The sequence below is a fragment of the Peromyscus leucopus genome, chromosome 12, assembly GCF_004664715.2.
Source record: "Peromyscus leucopus breed LL Stock chromosome 12, UCI_PerLeu_2.1, whole genome shotgun sequence".
NCBI classification, from domain to species: Eukaryota; Metazoa; Chordata; class Mammalia; order Rodentia; family Cricetidae; genus Peromyscus; species Peromyscus leucopus.
This window is the reverse complement of record NC_051073.1, coordinates 63,698,622-63,718,805: the sequence shown is the minus strand read 5'-3', so window position 1 is coordinate 63,718,805 and position 20,184 is coordinate 63,698,622. Positions and strand designations below refer to the sequence as shown.

The following is a 20,184-nucleotide window of genomic DNA, read 5'->3' as shown; positions in this document are numbered from 1 at the left end:
ACTACTGTGACCGGTGTGGGGTGGGAGGGTCCACAGGTAGCAGGCTCCGCCTTCCTTCCTGTCTTGCATCCCTCTGCTTTGGCCCAGAGTAAGCACGGACTTTGGATCCCAAACGGGGAAATCAGGCTGAGCTACCATTCTCTTAGCTGGTCCATGGAAGCATCATATCTGCCCACTAGAGACTCCAGATGTGAACCCAGAGCACTTGGAAAGGGCCCTGCCGCTGGTCCTTTCTCAATGCAGTGGCTCTCGGCCATCAGCAGAGCAGGGAGTTCACATCTGGTGCCACACCCTCCAGCAGTACCCTGGGATACATCTTTAGGATGCTGGCTCTCATCCTCCCGGGACATGCAGTGGGAGATGTATTTATTGTCAAGTAGCATCAGACTGTCACCCTTTGCCTCCATGGCTGTCACCAAAGAAAGGTCATTGAAAAATAACCCAAAGGAACCCGTCACAGGACATTACACACAATGCATTTGATTTAAAAAATATATATATTTATGAGCTGCGCCTTTTATTCTAACAGAATGTCACTTAATAAATATTTCACCAGGATGATGAGGATAAATCACAAGGGTGGGAGAAGAACTTAATGGGACTGAAGATGGAAATTTTTTAAATTTTAATTTAACCTTCGATGCGTCACACCCGGCCGCTGCAGATGTGACGACCCGTCACAGAAAAGCATCCTTACGTGCACAGATCAAATTTCCAGCCTGGCACGTAGGTCAGTATATGGACGACCAGTGGCACCGACTCTTGATGACCTGAAGCAAAGGCTTCTTAAAAGTGAGGAAGATGATGGTGCAGGCCACCAGCAGGGTGAGGCAGCTGGGCAGAATGAGGACGAGGTAGAACAGGCCAGTGTCCACCTGCCCCCACTTACAGTCCCGGGGCACGCCTTCGGGCAGCTCGACCACGCGGATGATCCTGGAAGAGAGGTTGCAAGTGACCATGGCCAAGTCCGCCACGGTCTTGAAGTGCTGCAGGGCACCCCATCCCTCTACCCCGCAGCAATCGTAAGGGTTCTGGCTGAGGTAGATGGCCTGCAGACTCCTCAGTGGCCGCTCAGACACAGCCCTCTGAGGAAGGGCTGTGAGGAAGTTTCTGCGGAGGTCAAGAGTCCGAAGGGCCAGGCTGCCGCTGAACCTTGGGAAGCTGGTCAAGGAATTCCCTGAAAGATCCAGCTCCCTCAGACTCCCAAACCTAGAGAAGTCCATCTCTGCCGTGCCGGAACTGAGGCCCACATTCCTGAGCGCCAGGACCTGCAACGTGGGGGCAACAGCCCAGAGAGGGCTGATGCTTCCATTCAGAACCCCCCAGTTGCTAGACAGGTCTAAATGAGTGAGGGAGGTACCCTGGAATGGGCAGTCTCGTAATGCCTTCAGGCCACAGCCCTCCAGAGACAGGCTCCTCAGGGAGGCCATGTTTCTGAAATCCACACAACTGGAGGGCCCCGCCCAGTCTAAGGGCACCACCTGGGGACAGAGTGAGATCTGATTGTGGCTCATGTCAATTGTAGTGATGTGGCTGGCATTGTCGAAAAGGCCAGAGGGGACTCCCAGGAGCTGGTTGGAGCTCAGGTTGAACACCTGGAGGTTCCTGAGGCAGTCGGTGAGCCCCGGAGCGAGGCGCAGCTCGGCCAGCTGGTTGTGGCTCAGATCTAGCTCAGTGAGTGCCCCGGGGGGCTCATGCTCCCGAATGTGGAGCATCTTCAGGCAATTTTGGTTGAGGTTCAGGTGGGAAAGGGATGGGGTTTTCTTTAGGAAGCCGTCCGGCAGGTGCCAGAACTGGTTTTGGCTCATGTCCAGGAAGCGAAGGGCCGACAGGTCGCTGGAGGCAAACTCTTCCCAGAGGTTGACCGTGGTGATGTTGGTCACGTTGCCATCCACAAGAAGGAACTGGGCTACCATCTCCTGCGGTGAGGAGGCGTTATAGAGGTCCCTGTAGAAACCCATGTTGTTGTCCCGTAGCAGGAGGGTGTGCAGCTTGCCGCACTGGGGCAGGAGAGGGAAAAAGAGCAGCTGGTTGTGAGACAGGTCCAGGACCTCCAGTTCAAAGGCCGCCTCCTCCCTGGCTGCCAGGAACCACTCCAGGATGTTGTAACTGACGTTGAGGAACCGCAACTGCGGGAGCCTGAAGTCCACAATGCACGGGAGGTTGTTGTAGGCAAGGTTGAGACGCCTCAGCTCAGTCAGGCCGTCGAAAGCACCACCCTCAATCTCGAAGATATAGTTTCTCTGCAAATCCAGCTCCCTGAGGTGCTCCAGGCCCTCAAAGACAGACTCATCGAGCCTCATGAGGGCATTCCTTGCCAAAGACACAGCCTCCAGCGAGGACAGGTTCTGGAGCATGAGGGCTGCCATGTCTTCCGTCAGGGAGTTTCTGGACAAGTCCAGGCTCCGGAGTCCTAACAGGGTGTGGAGGGCTGCCGCCGTCTCCTTGTAGTTCTCGGAGAGGCGGTTGTCTGCCAGGCCCAGGCTGCGTAAGCGGCCCTGCCCTTGGAAGGCGTCGTGGCCAATACGGTCCAGGTGACAGCTGTGCATGCTGAGGTTCTCCAGGCGTGGGTAGGCCCGGAGGGAATGATTCCACAGGACCTTGAGAGGGTTGGCATCCAGAATGAGCATCCGGGGATGTGATGGGAGGCTTCTGGGTACCGAGGCAAGGTTCTGTCCCCGGCAGTCAGCGACTCCATCCACCTAGGTCCAAAAACACAGGGAATTCAGGCACAGAAACGTAGTTTGCAAAAGCAATCAGCTAGCCAGATGTTAGTTAAGTGTCCAGGGGAAAAAAATTGTTAGGAAGAGCAATGCCATCACTTCCTATAGGCTGGTCGGTGAGTCAAGGCGCATCTCACTTACAAGTGAGTACCGAATAGCTCAGTCTCCGAGGACAAAGAGAAAAGTCCCCAGGAAGGGACGGCACCTGGGTTTGGAGTCAGCCCTCGAGGCTGGACTTCCACTCTGCAGTATGCTGATTTGACCCTGAGCAAGGAACTAACCTCTCACAGTCTCAGATTCTTCATCTGGTTATTAAAATAAAACATAATAACTAAAAAATTGATGCTATATGGAAATATAAAAAATGGAAAGTAACCGGGCGTGGTGGCAGCACCCAGTACCCAGGAGGCAGAGGCAGGTGGGTCTTCGTGAGTTTGAGGCCAGCCTGGTCTACAGAGCAAGTTCCAGGCCAGACAGGGCTATTTAGAGAGACCCTGCATCAAAAGCAGAAAAAAAGAAACTCAGATAATCTCAGCTTCTCCCTCAGATGAAAGTCACTAACCATTATGAATCCATTACTTGTAATTGGGCTCATAAGGTGTTTTTTTTTTTTTTTTTGAGTGTGATTGCTGATTATCACATTTATTATGGCTAATAAGTGTTGGCGTACCAGCTGTAATTACCAGTGTGCGCTAATTAATTAAGATGCTCATTGTTGAACACTTGAGGTGGGTTATTTATTTATTTATTTATTTTAATTTCAGCATAGACATTAGAATGAACTTGCCAGGCTCCTTCCTACCTCTGCTCCCCCTCCCAAAGCCTACTGCATTTAATGATGGGATTGCATTCATGTGTGGAGAACTGGAGACCACCGCACTTAGTGGCTTTCCTCACCCTGTGATGGACCCTGTTCCTCCACAGCTGCTGTAGGCAAAGGGGGTTCCGACCTTCGTAATTCCCCCCAAAGTGTTGCCAAGGGCCGTGTGGTTACCGGAGCACACAGGAAACTTTATATGCCCATTCTACGCCAAGGTGGAATGACTAACGTCATGAAGAACAGTGCCTGAGCTTCCAGACCCCTCAAGTCCTAAGAGCCAAAGGAAATCCATTCTTTGACTTCCTTGATGGTCAAGTCTCTACTCACTTCCCACCGGGCAGAGAGTCCACTGAGCCCTGAAAAGTGGTTGAAGCTCTCACACTGTATTCCCTTCTCCTCCCATGCCTGGTGGCCCCCAAATAGCTACTGTGATGTTAAATCACTTGTTGCCTCTGTAAGGGCATGGTGGCAGTCACGCGTAGCTGGGCTGACACTGATAATAGCGTATTCATGATAACTGGCCAAAACACATGGCACCCACTGTATATCAAGCATCATCATAGCGAGTGCTTGTTATAAATCAATCACCAAAACAGCCCAGTCTCATAATATCATTGATAGAAATTATTATTGTTGTTATCATCATTATTATTATCATCGATAGGTCTCATGTAGCCTAGACTGGTCTTGAACTTGAAATGTCACTGAGACTGGCCTTGAACTCTTGACCCTCCTGCCTCTACCTCCTGAGTACTGGGTTGACAAGTGTGTGCCATCATGATCAGCAGATATCATTAGTATTGCTTCTGTTTTATAGATGAAGAAACTGACAGAGAGTGGCTTCAGGATCACCAGGTAAGCAGTGGTTTTTAAGATTAATCAACTTTAAGAACACTTTCTTTCCCTGGCACCAAATACACTGAAAAAAAAAAAATTCTTGAATGTAAGTATTAACCCTGGCTTCCAATTTGTCTTCCCTGTTCTTGGGGTTGAGGGATGCTTATTAGGCATGTATTTCTCAAGCAGATGTTTGATATCTTTCAGGTATAGGCAAATTTCTGGAATTGAGCTCAGCGATGACCTAAATCTATCTTCACATGCAGGTAGGAAGTCTTCAAAAAATGATCATGAAGGCTCAGGACACCCCGCCCATGGACCTTCAGCAGCTTAAGCTTGGTCATGAGCATCGCTCTGCGGTACGGTTTGGGTAGCTCGCTCTCTGCAGGGCTGCTGAATGAAGCATCTGTGTTGGTCACACATGAACTCACAGGCAGGCAGGACTTCTCCAGGGTTGGTGTGTCTCCCTCAGTGACTCTGGTGGCATTAGTGGAGCCCATTAGCCAGGGATTCCTGCTGTTGGTGGCTGATGTAGGCCTTTTCCTGGGGCCTCTTGTCCTCAGGACACATGAAAAGGTGGGGCAGGGACTTCCTGGCCCTTCCCAAGGCCGTCTTGAAAATCTCCTGCTGAAGGGCAGTAAGCACACTGCACTAGGCAGGTACACACCGAGTCAGATTCATTCACTTGATGTTCTCTTCGACTGACAAACCATGAGCTTTCCAAGCAGACCAAGCAAGCCCCATGCAGACAAAAGGGGCAAAAGAGAGATCGCAATCCAAGGAGAAACTCACCACCTTGCAGCCTCCTTGGGAAGCTGCAGCAGCTGCCCCTCCTCCATGCCTCCATTCCACAGCCAAGAAGGGAAAACCCAGGCAGAGCCAAAAGGGCAGGAACTCCATCTCAAGCGCGGCACTGCGGACAGAGACCAGGACAAATTGAGAAAGACAGGCTAGCCGAGAGGGCTGGCTGATCAGCCCGGGCAGAAGGACCCACAGCTGCAAGGAGGTAGAAAACCACAGATTATTCAAGTCTCTCTGCTCAGCCAGCGCCTTCGACCTTCCGCTGACCCCATGGGCAAGAACTCATTTTCATTTTGCCTCTGCCATTCAATGGGCAGGTGGCTGACCTCTGAAACCCCAAAGGGGCAGGACAGGAGATGCAAAGGACTTGGTTGAGTCCCAGGCCTGAGGTCACTGACAGTTTCCTGTGCTTTGCCATTCTGCAGTTTTCCTCTATGAAGCTCATTTCTGCCTGATGCATACATGAGCTCGAGGTACATGCGATGAATGAATGAATGAATGAATGAATGAATGAATGAATGAATGGGCAAAGTTCTATCCTTATACACTAGGATAGAAACACTGACTGTAGCCTCTGGACTTAGATATATTAATTATCTTGTTGAAAGAAGGCTTTCAGGCCAGGCGATGGTGGCATAGGCCATCAATCCCAGCACCCGGGAGACAGAGGCAGAGAGATCCCTGAGTTCAAGTCCAGCCTGGTCTACAGAGTGAGTTCCAGGACAGCCAGGGCTACACAGAGAAACTGTGCCTCAGAAAACAACAACAATTTAAAAAAGAAAGAAAGAAAAAGGAAAAAGAAAGAAGGCTTTCAGAAATATGTCCATCACATTGCTTAGCTCATTTAAATATGGCCCTTCCAAAAAGGATGTTCAGATTTTCACCTGGACAAGGAGAAAAAAAAAAAAAACCTTGAGAAAAGGCAAAAGCAATCTTTGGCTAGATTAAAAAGTTCTGAAGTGCAGTTATAGCCCTCTTATCTGGCTAGTGCAGAAAGACCAGCGGTCAGGGGAGGCTTGAAGTGAGACAGCCACCAACAGAAGTCTCCGATGAGGAGGCAACGGCATCACCTGCACAAATGTCAGGGGAACAAAGGTCTGGGATAACACTGGTTATCTCCAGGGTTCCAAATGGACTGGACTGAGGGCAACCCAGTTCCCCCTTCTGAGCTCCAGGGTGAGTAACTAGGGAGTCGTCCCCCCTCCCACACACCCCCCACAGCCCGTAGATGTAATTTTATGGACAGTCCTCCAAGTGTGAGATCTGACAGCCCAGGGGCATCCCTGCCCTCCTCCGCCCCCACGGGAAGCAAGCACCTGGTCCAGCGTTCCATCTGCTCCTTCCTTGCCTGGATACCCGCAAGAAGGACCACAGGGCAGCTCTTCAGCCTCTCCCTGGGCCAGCAGCACCATGCTGCCACGAACCTCCTCGTTTTCCATGCCACCCTCAGATCTCTGCTGATAGTGCAGACCCCCTTTGGCTCACCCCTCTTTGGTTTCCTCCTAGTGTGCTTACCCATCCCGAAGGGTCACTTAACGTCCTGGTCAGATCTGAATGTTCACTGGTGAAAACAGACAATCAGAAAAACCAAGTGAAACCACACATATCAACCCCAGCTTTCACTGGAGGCCAGGCCGGTCCTCTGCGCCCCAGAAACAACCTGGGTGGGATCAGGCCTTGACAGCCTCTGGGAATCCTTTCCAAGGCCCTCTTCCCTTCCCTGAACCTGTGCAGGAATTATTACCCCACGGCCGGCACAGGGCACAGATGGCACACGCAGAGCCATCTGGATTCCTGTCCTCAGCATCCTCCAGCACTCTCCCACACACACACAAGCACCCCTGAAACTTTGGGATCCCTGCCCATCCTGGGGTAAGGTTGCCAGATTAGTAAATGCCAAGGACACTAAGAAACTGTTCACTCACGTTCTCCTCTCACCAAGTGCCCTGCCGCTCATGGAGGAGATGGGGAAATGGGAATTGTCTACACCGTAAGTCTTTTTTTTTTTTCTCCACTTCCTGTCATGCGTGGGCTGCTCCACGCAGCTGTACACCGAACACTGACAAACTAAATTTCGATGTGTGAAGAACAAGGGTACAGCTCTCTAGGGGCTCACAGCACTTCAGACTGGCATGCTAGGTAAGCCTGGGTCACTACATCCAGTGTAATTTTAATTTGTGAGACAGCAAAATGTTTGCAAAATTTAAAGGTATTCTCTCCTCCTAAACTCAGCCAACAAGCTCAGAGGGAAAAAAAAAAAAAATCTTGCCATGCCCACAAGGGCGACATCTGGCATTAAGTCACAGAATGTCATGGAAAGATTATAGAGTTTGAAACCTGGACAGTCCAGAGTGTAAATGCTGCCTCCGCTCTCCATAATTCGTATAGAGTCTCCAAGACTTGGGTAATCCTCCCATAAAATGGGAGCAATAATAACCCCGCGTAGACTTTTATGAGGGCCGCTCAGGCTGTTGTATGTGAAGGTGCTTCGTTAACTGTGAGAGCCGCTAACAACCTAATTATTATTTATGAATTCCAAATAGCACTGAGCAGCTCCAGTGGTGGTTGTTCTTAAGTATCATCTCCAGGATAGTACAGAAAAAAAAAAAAAAAACAGAGTTAATACCACGGCTAGAGGGATGATGGCGTCGCCATACCAATTAAATAATCTGTTCAGAAAGGCTGGATTAAAAAGTCTATATTAAGCCAGGCGGTGGTGGCGCACGCCTTTAATCCCAGCACTCGGGAGGCAGAGCCAGGCGGATCTCTGTGAGTTCGAGGCCAGCCTGGGCTACCAAGTGAGCTCCAGGAAAGGCGCAAAGCTACACAGAGAAACCCTGTCTCGAAAAACCAAAAAAAAAAAAAAAAAAAAAAAAGTCTATATAAAGAATCAAGAATAGGACAAGGGGCCGGAGACATGGCTCAGCAGTGAATCCTGTTTACTGCTTTGGCAGAGGACCCGAATGTAGCTCATAACCTCTTACAACCCCAGCTCCAGGAGATCCAACACCTCTGGCCTCAAAGGGCACTCCCCCCCCACACATACACATGTGTATGTGGTCATACCCACACATACATATAACTAAAAATAAATCTGTTTTATTTTCCCTTTTGGGGGGCGGTTTAAAGAAAAGAATAGGGTGATCCAGGGGTGATGACTGGGAAAAAGCTATCCATCCTCGAGGGATGACCTCATCTCGCCTTGCTCTGCTCACTATGGCAGACTCTGAAGGCTCCACAAGCCCCAACGGCAGCTGGCCCATGGCATGTTGGGAGCACAGCTGGCATGTTAGAAGACAGGAGGACGGAGAATCCAAAGTATCTCTCCCTTTCCCTCTCCCCTTGAGATTTTCCTGGTGACCCCAGACTCTGGGACCACCATCCCTTTTTCCTCCCCACTGTCTAGGGCACCGATTCCTGCATGGTAAGAGGCTAGTATCTGTTTGCCTCTTAGCCTCTTCCATCATTTTCTGTCCCCAGCATGACATTTCCCATTTGAAACAGTCCAGGCGACCCCTGTTCCTTTCTGAACTACCGATGCAAATGAACATGGCCTTGAAGCTGTGTTCCACGAAAATACAGAATGAGGGGTGATGGTTCCTGCTGAGGCAGAAGGATCATAACTTTGAGGCCAGTCTGGTCGACTTTTTGAGACTCTCAAAATGAAAACTAAAAATGGCTGGTGTTCTTGGGCCAGGATGTAGAGCGCACCAGAGAAGCTCGTGAGGTCCTCTAAGAAAATAGAGGCCTGAAACCATTGATAAAAAGTAACAAAGTAACCTTCAGGTTGGAAACATCTTCTAGACTAAGTATCTACAGAACGCTCCTCAGAGACACTGTACCACAGGGTCCAAGATAAGCTGTATTATCTCTGGAAAAATCCCAGGAGCCTTCTGCTGGGATGCCGTTCTTCACCTCTCCGCCCCTCCAGCTGTTACTACCATGCCAGCGGTTGCCAGACAACGGGCTGCAAGGTCTTTGCTGAAGGAGCTCTTAGCAAGTGTCACACATGTGTTACCACATAATTAACTTTCTCCTCAAATGATCAGAGAAGCTAAAGGAGCCTTAAAGAAAGAGGCTTTGTGGAGAAGGAAGCAGGCAGCTGGCAGAGGTATTTTGTATTAGAGACAAGTGTTTATGGATTGGGGGCACGGGGATCATCAGAAGCAGGTGTGCAGGGTCAGCGTGTGAAGGTGGCCCCCGTGAATACACAGAGCGACTACATGCCCGAGAGGGGCTGGGGGAGGAAGTCTGCCTCTGTGTGAAGGTAAAGACTGCCCCCTGGGATCTTGGAAGAAAGGGGAGGTCAGCTGGTCACAGACCACAGAATAAAGGACATGAGCATCTCTAATGTGACATCAAATGGTCCGGGTGCCGGGAAGCACCTTGGAAAGCTCCAGGCAAGCAGGTTGGCTTGCTTTGATTCTTAGCACAAGACTCCTGGGACTCTAACCTTCAGCAAAGTTCAAACCTAGCAACTCCCAATGTGAGCCCTGAGCTCTGAGCTCCAGATGTGGTACATCAGAAGCGCAACACTCTGTTCTCACAGCCCCCGGGAGAGAGTGCATGTCATGACAGAAAACCCATGGATCCAGCTGTACTGACCTACAGAGCAACTGACTTGGATCCTTCAAGGGTCAAAGTCTTGCCTGGTGTAGTGATTCACATCTACAACCCCAAAAAGCAGAGATGGGAGGGCACAGACTGAGCTCCCCCTCAAAAAACAAACAAAGATAGTATTATCGACCACCAATTTTACACACACACACACACACACACACACACACACACACACACACACACACACAAATCCTATATCCAATGGCTTAGTCAGGGTAAAAGCGAAGTGCTACCTCAACTGGTCAATTTAACAGTGTGCTTTTTAAAAGTTATTATGCTTTCATTAAACTGTTCTATAACTTGAAATTTTTCAAAGTTAAAAAAAAAAATAAAGAAGGGTTGGAGCGATGGCTCAGAGGTTAAAAGCACCGACTGCTCTTCCAGAGGTCCTGAGTTCAATTCCCAGCAACCACATGGTGGCTCACAACCATCTGTAATGAGATCTGGCACCCTCTTCTGTATACATAATAAATAAATCTTTAAAAAAAATAAATAAAATAAAGAATATGAGATAAAAACACACCTTCCCCCCCAAGACAACTTTACACAATGGATCAAAGGCCTTCAATGTATGCATTCTTTGTAATTCAATAATTCCGATCTGAAAAATTTCTTCTCCAGCAAAACGAAACTAGAGGTGTTGCAGGTGTTACTGGATTAGGAGCAGCCCGACAGTACCTCATGAGCTGTCAATCAGCCTGTGCTCAAAGGATAACACCCTCAAAAGCGGGTGATTAACCTACCGGGGCCCATCATGTTGGTCTCTGGGACCAATTGGTCCCAGTTGGTCTCTGGACAAATAGGTAAGGAGTTGAAGCATTTGAAATCACTGGACTACTGCCCCTTGAATATAGTACTGAGAGTCTGCATGAAGTAAAGGTTTGTCTCCCATGACCCCTCTAGCAAATAAATTTTAATTGCAATTTTGTAGTTGGTTACCTTTTTGAGAAAAAGTAGCATTTCTGTTCTGGCTAGGTTTCTAACTAAGAAACTCAGCATTTCTGTGAGAAACCCCACAGCCAAAAGCAACTCAGGGAGGAAAGGGTTTATTTCAGTTTACAGCTGAAGGAAGTCATGGCAGGAACTTAGTCAGGAACCTGGAGGCAGGAACTCAAGCAGAAGCCGTGGAGGAGGCTGCTTACTGGCTTGCTCCACATGGATTGCTCAACTTGTTTTCTTATGGCATCCAGGACCATATGCCCCTCACTATCCACAGAGAGCTGGGCCCTCCCACATCAACCATCAACCAAAAAAATGTCCCCCAGACTTGCCTACAGACAGTCTGATGAAAGCATTTTCAAGTGAGGTTTCTTCTGACCAAACACTAACCAGCACAATTTCCCAAAGGACCACTCAGCACTGTTTTATAGCTGGAAATCCTAACAAATGGATATGTGGAGGCCCACAGAGGTTTCCTAGTGAGATCTGAGCTTGCTTTACAAGGCAGGGCTGCCTAAGGGGATGACTTGACCACGTGGTGGTGGCAAGGTGTATGGAAGGGTCTGCACTTGGACTGTGCACTGTGTTTTGATCTAGCAAGGGTAGGGGGAGTCTTTTGCCCCACCCCTTGGCATTGTTATAAAAAGCCCTTTTGAAAAGACAGAAGGGGCCGGTGGATTTTGATCCAGGTCCTCCCTAAGCTATCCTGTGTTTCTGTCTGTCTTTTCTCCGCTATCTTTCTGTCTACAAATTCCTTATTCCTCTCTCCTCCTCATAGGAACCCTGTAGAAGGTGGGGACTGGCCTCCCACATGGATGGAGTGGTATGGGCAGCCGGCCTGGAGAGAGCTATGAACCAGCCCCCAAAACATTTGTCAAATACCGACGTCAGGATGTCTCCTGAGCACCAGGTCTGGCCAGCCTCTACCCTAGCCTCTATTTGAAAGGAGGCTTAAGAGCCACAGCAGCACTTACCTTCACTGAGCTCTTCCTAGATCCAGCAACTGTTTCAAGCGCTTGCTACCTACTCAGACTCCATTTCCCCAGGGCCACAGGTAAGTAAATCAACTGCCCGTGTGGTCAGGGCCAGGCCAGCCCATCCAAACCCACGGAGGTCAGCTTACTTTATCCAGTCCACGGCTACAGAATGCATCTAGCCACAGATCTTCAAAACAGCAAACGTGTTCCCACTGAGAGATAGCAACTGGCTCTTATGTGTCTCACTGTGGCTGGCAGTGGGTTCCCAGGATCCCTCTGTATATGAGAAAATAATCTCTTCAGACACCCAACCCGTATTACATTAGTTTCTCAGTTCCTTTCACAGATCCCCCACCAGTGATTTCTGCAAGAGTAAGGGCCAGCCACCATGCTTCTTCAAGAGGAACTAGGAAAGGACTGTGTAAAGGAGGGGCACTTGGACTAGGGTACGGCCTAGACCCACAGCTGCCTCCTCTCCAGTAGTGGCCCCGGGTGACAGTAACACATCAAAAGGCTGGGTCAAGACAGAAGTAAAGAACGTGCAAGCAAAAGCTTTGTTTCCATAAGGAAATGCCAAGGGCTTCATGGGATCAGGGACCACCACAAGTACCTCCACAGCCTCCAGCAGTCCCCTCGCCTCCCACCCAGAGGGCAGACACATGCCTCCGTGAAGCCAGGTATCATGTGAACCAATGGGAAGGGGAGGTCTTCTGTGCAAATGGGGTCAGTGTGGAAAAAGCTAGATGAAGGAACTATCCCATGCACCAATCAAGGGAGATGCCTGGAGTCTTGGGCTTCCTGGAGGAGGGGACCGACTACCCTGAGTCTGTGGGTCACTGTGCATACCACAGAGATGAACCGCGGCTCCTTTTATCCTGGAGTGGGAATGAAAACACCTCCTCTCCAACACGGTTTCTTTGAGAAGGCACGACGGAGCAACAACTCGCAGGGGCCCCTCACGGTTGGCCAGATCGGTAGAAATGCCGCATCCCTGTGGGACTGGAGGCACACAGAGGTGTGGCCGAATGCCTGGTGAACGTGGAACCCCCGTTCAAACTCAAGCCTGTGAGTTCCGCATCAGCTTAACCCCAATACCACAAACCCCAACCACCCTGGGATGCATGAAGTCCTCGACTGAATCACACATTTCACAAGCTGTTTCCTCTGCAGGAAAGACCCTTTCTGTGGTCTTCTTTTACCAAATTCCTATTTCTCCTTCATGCACCTTCCTCCTGTTCACAACCTAAGAGTCTAGTTGAAGAGTAATCTGATAGGCCACATGCTATGATAGGATATTGCAGTTTCTCTCTTTTTTATTATTTATGTTTATGAGAAGCAATTTCAGTAGTTATTAATTATTAATAACAACTTTCCTCCAACATTTACATATGAAGAAAAACCTTTAGCATACAGACAAACTGAAAAAAGCCTGTAGTCAGTGACCACTGTATACCACCACCTACATTCCACTCATAACACTTCACCGTAATTAATTTTTTATCATGCTTTTTACTTATCCTTCACCTCATCTTATTTTTTTATTGTGCTTACAAATAGATTACAAGGAGCTGGAGAGATGGCTCAGCCATTAAGAGCATGTCTGCTCTTCTAGAGAACCAACATTTGGTTTCTCGCACCCACATCTGGAGGCTCACAATGACATCTGCAGCTCCGGAGGATTCAATGGCTCTGGCCTCCACAGGCACCCGGCACGAGCACACGCACACCTATACACCATTAAAAAGCAATAAAAATCGATCTTAAAACAAAACAAAAAAAATCAGCACAAATAGATGGGGGCTGGAGAGATGGCGCACTGGTTAAGAGCACCTGTTGCTCTTGCAAAGGAGTTGGGTTCAGTTCCCAGCCCCCACATTGCGGCTCTCGACTGCCTGTAACTACAGTTCCACAGGATCTGATGCCCTCTTCTGACAATGGTGGGTTCCTGCATGCTTGTGGCGCACATATACACACATGCATGCACACACAATACAGGTAAAATTAAATAACTATTTAGAAAAGATTTCCAGTGGCTGGGCATGGTGGTACATGCCTATAATCCTAACATTTAGGAGGCTGAGGGAGGAAGATGGTGAATTTGAGGCCAGTCTGTGCAATTTCATGACCTGTCCTCAGAACAAAATGTACAAAGAGTGAGAGGCAGATCAGCGGAAGAGCACGGACCTCGAATGCACAAGGACCAGGGTTCAGCCATCCACACCAAACGAATAAACAAACACACACTATGGTCATCAGTACTTCTCTCCCCAAATACTTCAGAGTGCATATAAAACAATTTAACTCTTTAAACATTGCTGTGAGGGAGCCGGAGAGATGGCTCAGTAAAGAGCACTGGCTACTCCTACAGAGGACCTGAGTTCAAGTCTTATCACCCACATGGCAGCTCACAACTATTGTTAACTCCAGTCCCAGGGGATCCAATAACATCTTCTGGCCTCTGCTCAGGCCCATTAGAAAAATAAACACAAGATTTTAAAAACCTCTATGACCAACACTGAGGGGGCTGAGGTATGATGATGGTCATGAGTTTGAGACCCACAGGGGCTACATAAATTCCAGGCCAGTCTGGACTGCAGTGTGAGGTCCTGTCCCAAAATAAATTTAAAAAGAAAATTAAAATCCTCCTATTGATGCCTGGTGGTGATGGCACATGCCTTTAATCCCAGTACTGGGAAAATAGAGGCAGGCAAATCTCTAAGTTCAAGGCCAGCCTGATCTACAGAGCAAGTTTGAGGACAGCCAGAGCTACACAGAGAAACCCTCTCTCAAAATTAAGTCAAGAAGAAGAGGAGGAGGAGAGGAAGAATTTATTTTGAATTCATGGGGAAATGATAGGTTTTTTTTTTTTTTAAATTTTCTTTCTAAATTAGGCATGCTGGTACATGACTGTAATCCCAATACTCAGAACACGGAGGCAGGAGGATGGAGAATTGAAGACCAGCCTGAGTTATATAGTGAGATTCTATCTTAAAAAAAAAAAAAAAGTTACCTTCCTAAATAATGGACTCCTAAAAAATTATTGCAAGCCAGGCAGTGGTGGCACACACCTTTAATCCCAGCACTCGGGAGGCAGAGCCAGGCGGATCTCTGTGAGTTCGAGGCCAGCCTGGGCTACCAAGTGAGCTCCAGGAAAGGCGCAAAGCTACACAGAGAAACCCTGTCTTGAAAAACAAACAAACAAACAAAAATTTATTGTACAAAGCCAAGAGAATTGGGTTGTAACTTAATGTGTTCAGTTTGTAACATTAACGCCTGAACTTGCAAAGGCTCCTGTTACAGACAGCTCCTGATTCACTATTTAACACCAGCAATAGTTCTATGCACTAGGGGTGATTTCCTTTTTTTTTTTTTTTTTTTTATTGTGGTAACATATGCATATAATTTACCACTTTAGCTCTCTTGAACATAATTCAGTGGCATTAAGTACATTCACATTGTTAGGTAACCATCCCATGGTCCACCACCATAACCTTCCCATCAGCCCACCCTCTAACCCTTGTCATTTGAAGTCACTCTCTATGGTCCCTCTCTAGCACAGACGTGACCACGGATTTTCCTCTGGGGATTGCCTGTTCTAAAGAAAATTGAGTCGCAGTTTTTCTTCTGTCTCTTGCTTAGTCACATCACATATGCTTTCCTTTCAAGGTCCATCTATGGCATGGCATACGTCAGGATTCCCTTTAGAAAGCTCATTTAGTCCCTCATCAGTGGATGGACATCTTTTGGCCATTGTGAATAATGATGCTGCATTTGAACATCACCATGTAGATATCTGCTCACGACATTGCTTATGATTTCCATTTTTCAGAAATCCACAGTTTAGTTGGGCGGCAGTGGCACACGCCTTTAGACCCAGCACTCAGGAGGCAGAGCCAGGCGGATCTCTGTGAGTTTGAGGTCAGCCTGGTCCTACAGAGCAGGATCCAGGACAGGCACCAAAACTACACGGAGAAACCCTGTCTGGAAAAAACCAAAAAGAAATCCACAGTTCAAAAAGGCCAGCGTCAACTCATAGTGACTCAGGTCATGTAGAGCTGAGTTCAGTCCAGGAAGAAGGTGCTGGAGGCAACTCCTGCTGAGAAGGTGTTTTGTTTGTCATCTAAGTGCAGCTGGGGTGCACAAGTAGATACCTATTTGTTGATGAGTAGCCAGGAGCCTCTAGCCCAGATAACTGGCCTCTCCCTTAGAACTCTCAACCACTGTAATTCAGCAGCCAAAGAGGTGACATCTGACCCTTAGGATCCTATTTCTAACTATAGCATCTATTCTGATTGGTCAGAGACCAATGCCATGCTGTCTTTGATATTCTGATTAGCGCCCATGTGGTGGCAGGGTGGCCTTCGGGGAGGGATGAGCTAAATGACCAGAGAGCCTTGAAGCCCTGGGGATTAGAAAGAAACAAGCCAAGATTATTAGCTAAAATAGAAGCTTCAATTTCTTTCTTTCTCTCTCTTCCTTTCTTTCTTTCTTTCTTTCTTTCTTCCTTCCTTCCTTCCTTCCTTCCTTCCTTTCTTCTTTCTTTCTTTCTTTTTTTAAGATTTATTTATTTATCTATACCATGTTTTGCCTGCAGGCCAGAAGAGGGCACCAGATCTCATTCTAGATGGTTGTGAGCCACCATGTGATTGTTGGGAATTGAACTCAGGACCTCTGGAAGAGTAGCCAGTGCCCTTAACCTCTGAGTCATCTTTCCAGCCTCAGAAGCTTCAATGTAAGAACTAGAAGAAGGAGCCAATAACCAGAGCAAGAGAAAGGTCATTAGGGCAGTCCCATGTGGAAGTCTCGAGTGCCCTTCAACTTTCAAGGGACCATTGCTTGCCTGAAGTTGAAAAAGGTGGCCCCAGGCAGGGCAGGGAGAGAGCTATTCCCTGTTGACTCTGCAATCTGAGGGACAGTCTTGGCACCCAAGGGAGACAAGGGAAGCCATGAGAGACTGGGGCTACCTCAGATATCCAGGACTCACTGAGAAGAGGCAGTGGGCAAAGTCAGAGCCCCAAATGCTGTCTCCTGAGGAGAAATCCCCTCCCTGATGGTTATCTTTCTTAGCGGTAGGAGCAGGCAGTCGAGCTGGGCACCAGCCCAAGTGCAGTGCCTGATTGTGGTAAATGTGGGGGCTGGGGCTGAAGGAGGGGAGTCCCCGGGGACCTCACAGAGCTTTGTGGCCACGCTGAGCCCATGGCTGCTCCCAGCCTTGCTCTTCATGCCCACCTCACTGGTGACCGTGAGGGTAAAGTTCCTACTTCCTCCTGTGTGCCCTCTGCTGGAGTTGGTCTCACACCGAAGACACATACTGCTCCCGGTGCCTGATTCTGCTGATCCTGGAAAGTTCTATCTGCCCACATTCATTTCTCCTGCTTCTGGTAACAATGGCTGGGTTGCTTTTGGGGGAAGCACACATACATACTCTCTCCCTCCCTTCCTCCCTCCCTCCATTTTTTTCACATAGAATGGATTACCGGAACCATTTTTAGGCACACAATTCAGTAGTGTCCAGTACATTTCACTCTTTAGCTACCCCATGCTTTCCTAAGAAGTTCAGTTTTTTGTTTCTTTGGGGTTTTGTTTCTTTCTTTGGGTCTGATCCCAACCCCTCACTCTAGGGACTATGAAGAAGGCTGTCCCTGTTACAACCTTCTGTGTCCCTAACTATAGTGACTGACTTATATTAGACACAGTATCAATCCAGGGGCAGGTATACCACTAAGGGGAAAGACCTTTTCTCCTGCTTCGCATGGCCCGGTGGTGGGGATGAGCTTGGAAGCTGAAGGTAGCCTTTGTCTCTGTCTCCAGGACCTGCCCAGCAAGAGAGCAAAGCTGGATGAGGACAGACGGATTCTTGGTGGTATTTTGGAGACCTGGATCTAGTCATGCCTGAAGTAACTGCCTTTAGACTTTTTCAGTTACACGACATAACAAATCCTCTTTTTGTGATGAAGCCGCTTTCAGTTGGCCTTTGTTTCTGTAGTTTAAATAATCCTGTGTAGGGCTGGCGAGGTTATGTACCTCATTGGCAGAGTCTTATCTAGCATGTGCGAATACCAGGGTTTGATTCCCCCATGCCACCAAAATCATAAATAAATAAACAATGAAAACAATCCTGTCTTCTAGATCCTTGAAATCAGGTTTACAGTTATACAGTTATACATTATGATCTCAAAGTGTCATGGTCCTTTTTTTGTTTCTTCTTTGCCACTCCAAGCTTTCAGAAGCCACTGCCTAACCTATCAGGTTGCACACACAACCTTCACTCAGCAATCAGAATGAAAAGAGTGGGTTTGGAGGGAAGGGAGTAACTAATAAACTCCACCAAGGGCAGAGACATATACATATGTTAACAAATTTGTCACTGAAATGACGTGTGAGCAGAAGTCAGTGACACTTGTGACTATGTTACAAACAGGTCCCAGGAAAGATGAGGAATCCCTCTCTGGGTTGGTTACAAACCCACTCTCTCCTGACCTATGTGGTTATCACACGGATGAAGCATAAACTGAGCTATCAGCTCTCCACAGAAGAGTCTGGCCTCCACTCCACGGTGGGATGTGCACTACAGCCAGAAGGCAGCCTGTGGTCTGTACCGGGTCTTTTTTCAAGTCTAGAAGACCAGGGAGAGATGGACCAGTGCACATGTTCCTCACACAGCCCTCAGGACAAAGACACTGGGAGCCTGCTCTCTCCAGGATGCTCCTCTGGCATTAGGATGGTGGATGAAGAACCAGGGGGTAGTGAATTCCAGGACAGCCAGATGGAGTGTGTGTGTGCGTGTCCACAGAGCTCCCTGGAGGGACCCATCAAATGAAGGCACCTTCTCTGTGAGGCTGTTTAGTTTTGTTTTTAACCTAAGGCAGGTGTTGAGGTTATTTTCCTGGGGCCCATGAATTTATAACCCCATCTAGGAACTCTGAGGCTCACATAAACAGCCTCCGGGGGTGTCCCCAGGCTAGAAAGGCCCCAAACACCTGCAGGGCTGGAAATAGTCTGTGCTCACAGTCAATAGCAAAAAGGGACCCTGGAAAGGCTGCCTTAGTCTGCTCCAATCCTAGTCACAGTGGGGCACGTGTTCACCTCCGTAGAGCAACGTGGAGCCAGCCACTGCTCTGAGGGTAATGCTTCTTCCTGCCCAGCTCCCGGGTGGTTGTGAGTACATGGGTGTGTGTCTGTGACTGGACAGGCCAAGAGGACTACAGCAGAGCACTGAACGGGAGTCAGAAGAGCCTGGCTCTAGCCTCGCTCTGGCACTCCAATAGCTGTGGATCAGAGTAACATCCTAGTAGATTTTACCCGGGACAAAGACTCTAGTAGAGCTTTTGCGGGTCTTTTGGATGAACACACGCAGCTGACCCTGGGAAGATCCCGCTAAGTCCTTGTGACTGTTGATGAGTCTCCGTGCCTATGTCTATATGTCAGAGGGAAAAAGAGACGATGCAAACCCCCGCATGCTGAGCTGAGTGTTCACAGCATAAAGTTGAGTGTTCACGGACATAAAGAGACACTTTATGTCCGGTCACTCGGACCAGGTAAGGAGCATTAACCTCTGTACAGATGAGAAAGCACGGCTCACAACATTCACTGGCCTGTTCACAGTCTCCCTGCAGAGGCAGGAATCAAACCACAGCGGGTTCTGAAGCCCACATCACACCCCCCTCTCTCAGCTCGAAGAGTTCCTGAGGGAGGGACTTCCACCTACACCAGAGGTTGTAGCCCCCAAACCCAGCCCGAGGCGGGGAGTCTGGATACCGCAAACCCAACTTCACAAATGAGCCTGGGGGCGCGCTCGCTCGCGTGTGCGTGCGCCGGGGCAGGGGCGCTGCCCGACCTCCCACCACCCAATTCTTTCCCAGCTCGTGCTCACCTCGAGAAGCCTGGCGGTGCCCGGCGGTGAGCCCACGCACGAAATACTCCCGGCTCCCGCAAGCCCAGGCGACTCGGCGGGGCGCATCGTCTCCGGGGGCCCCGGCCTCCTGGACAGCAGTTGCCGCTGCCGCGCGCTGCCTACTCGCTCTGGGGCATCAGATTATTTTAGCACTTGCGGAAGGAACCGACGACGGAAACTGAAGTCACATGGAGAGCTCGCCGCCGCTCAGCGACTCAGCACTCAGCGAGTGTCTTAGAAGGAACTGCCCCCGCGGGGGGCGCGGGGGGATGGGACAAGGACGCGGGCGGCACACGACCCCTGGAGGACCTGCAGGGCTGTCACCACGCAGGTGCAGCCTGCGAAGACGTTAGGATCGCTGAGCTCCCTCCTGGGTGGGTGAGCACGGGAGCCTGGCTTGTGGTCGGTGATCCCAGGACGTCTTCTCCACGCTTCTGTCCAAGGATCAAGTTGGGACAGAATTTGGTGAAGGGCAATACAAGTTTGTTTAATTGGGAAAACGGGACGAGTCCACCATTTAGAAGGGTTGTCCACCCATTAATCTTTGTTTTTATCTACGCAGCTCGTCCTTAT

The 20,184-nt window shown here is 49.1% G+C and overlaps 1 protein-coding gene across 5 annotated transcripts; it reads right to left on the bottom strand.

The window, feature by feature from the left end:
* Positions 1-478: 478 nt before the first annotated feature.
* On the bottom strand, positions 479-19,789 carry Nrros (negative regulator of reactive oxygen species). Of its 5 annotated transcripts, none has more exons than XM_037209798.1 (5): positions 19,591-19,789; positions 12,564-12,716; positions 11,715-11,993; positions 5,173-5,293; positions 479-2,702 (listed from the first exon to the last, which is right to left on the bottom strand). In XM_037209798.1, the coding sequence occupies exons 4-5, from the start codon at positions 5,278-5,280 to the stop codon at positions 732-734; spliced, it is 2,079 nt and encodes a 692-aa protein (XP_037065693.1). In that variant the 5' UTR covers positions 5,281-5,293; positions 11,715-11,993; positions 12,564-12,716; positions 19,591-19,789; the 3' UTR covers positions 479-731. The 5 variants fall into 5 exon arrangements, with proteins under 5 accessions (XP_037065693.1, XP_037065691.1, XP_037065692.1 ...); XM_037209796.1 differs by having other exon boundaries at positions 11,864-11,993; XM_037209797.1 differs by lacking the exon at positions 12,564-12,716 and having other exon boundaries at positions 11,864-11,993.
* Positions 19,790-20,184: the final 395 nt, after the last annotated feature.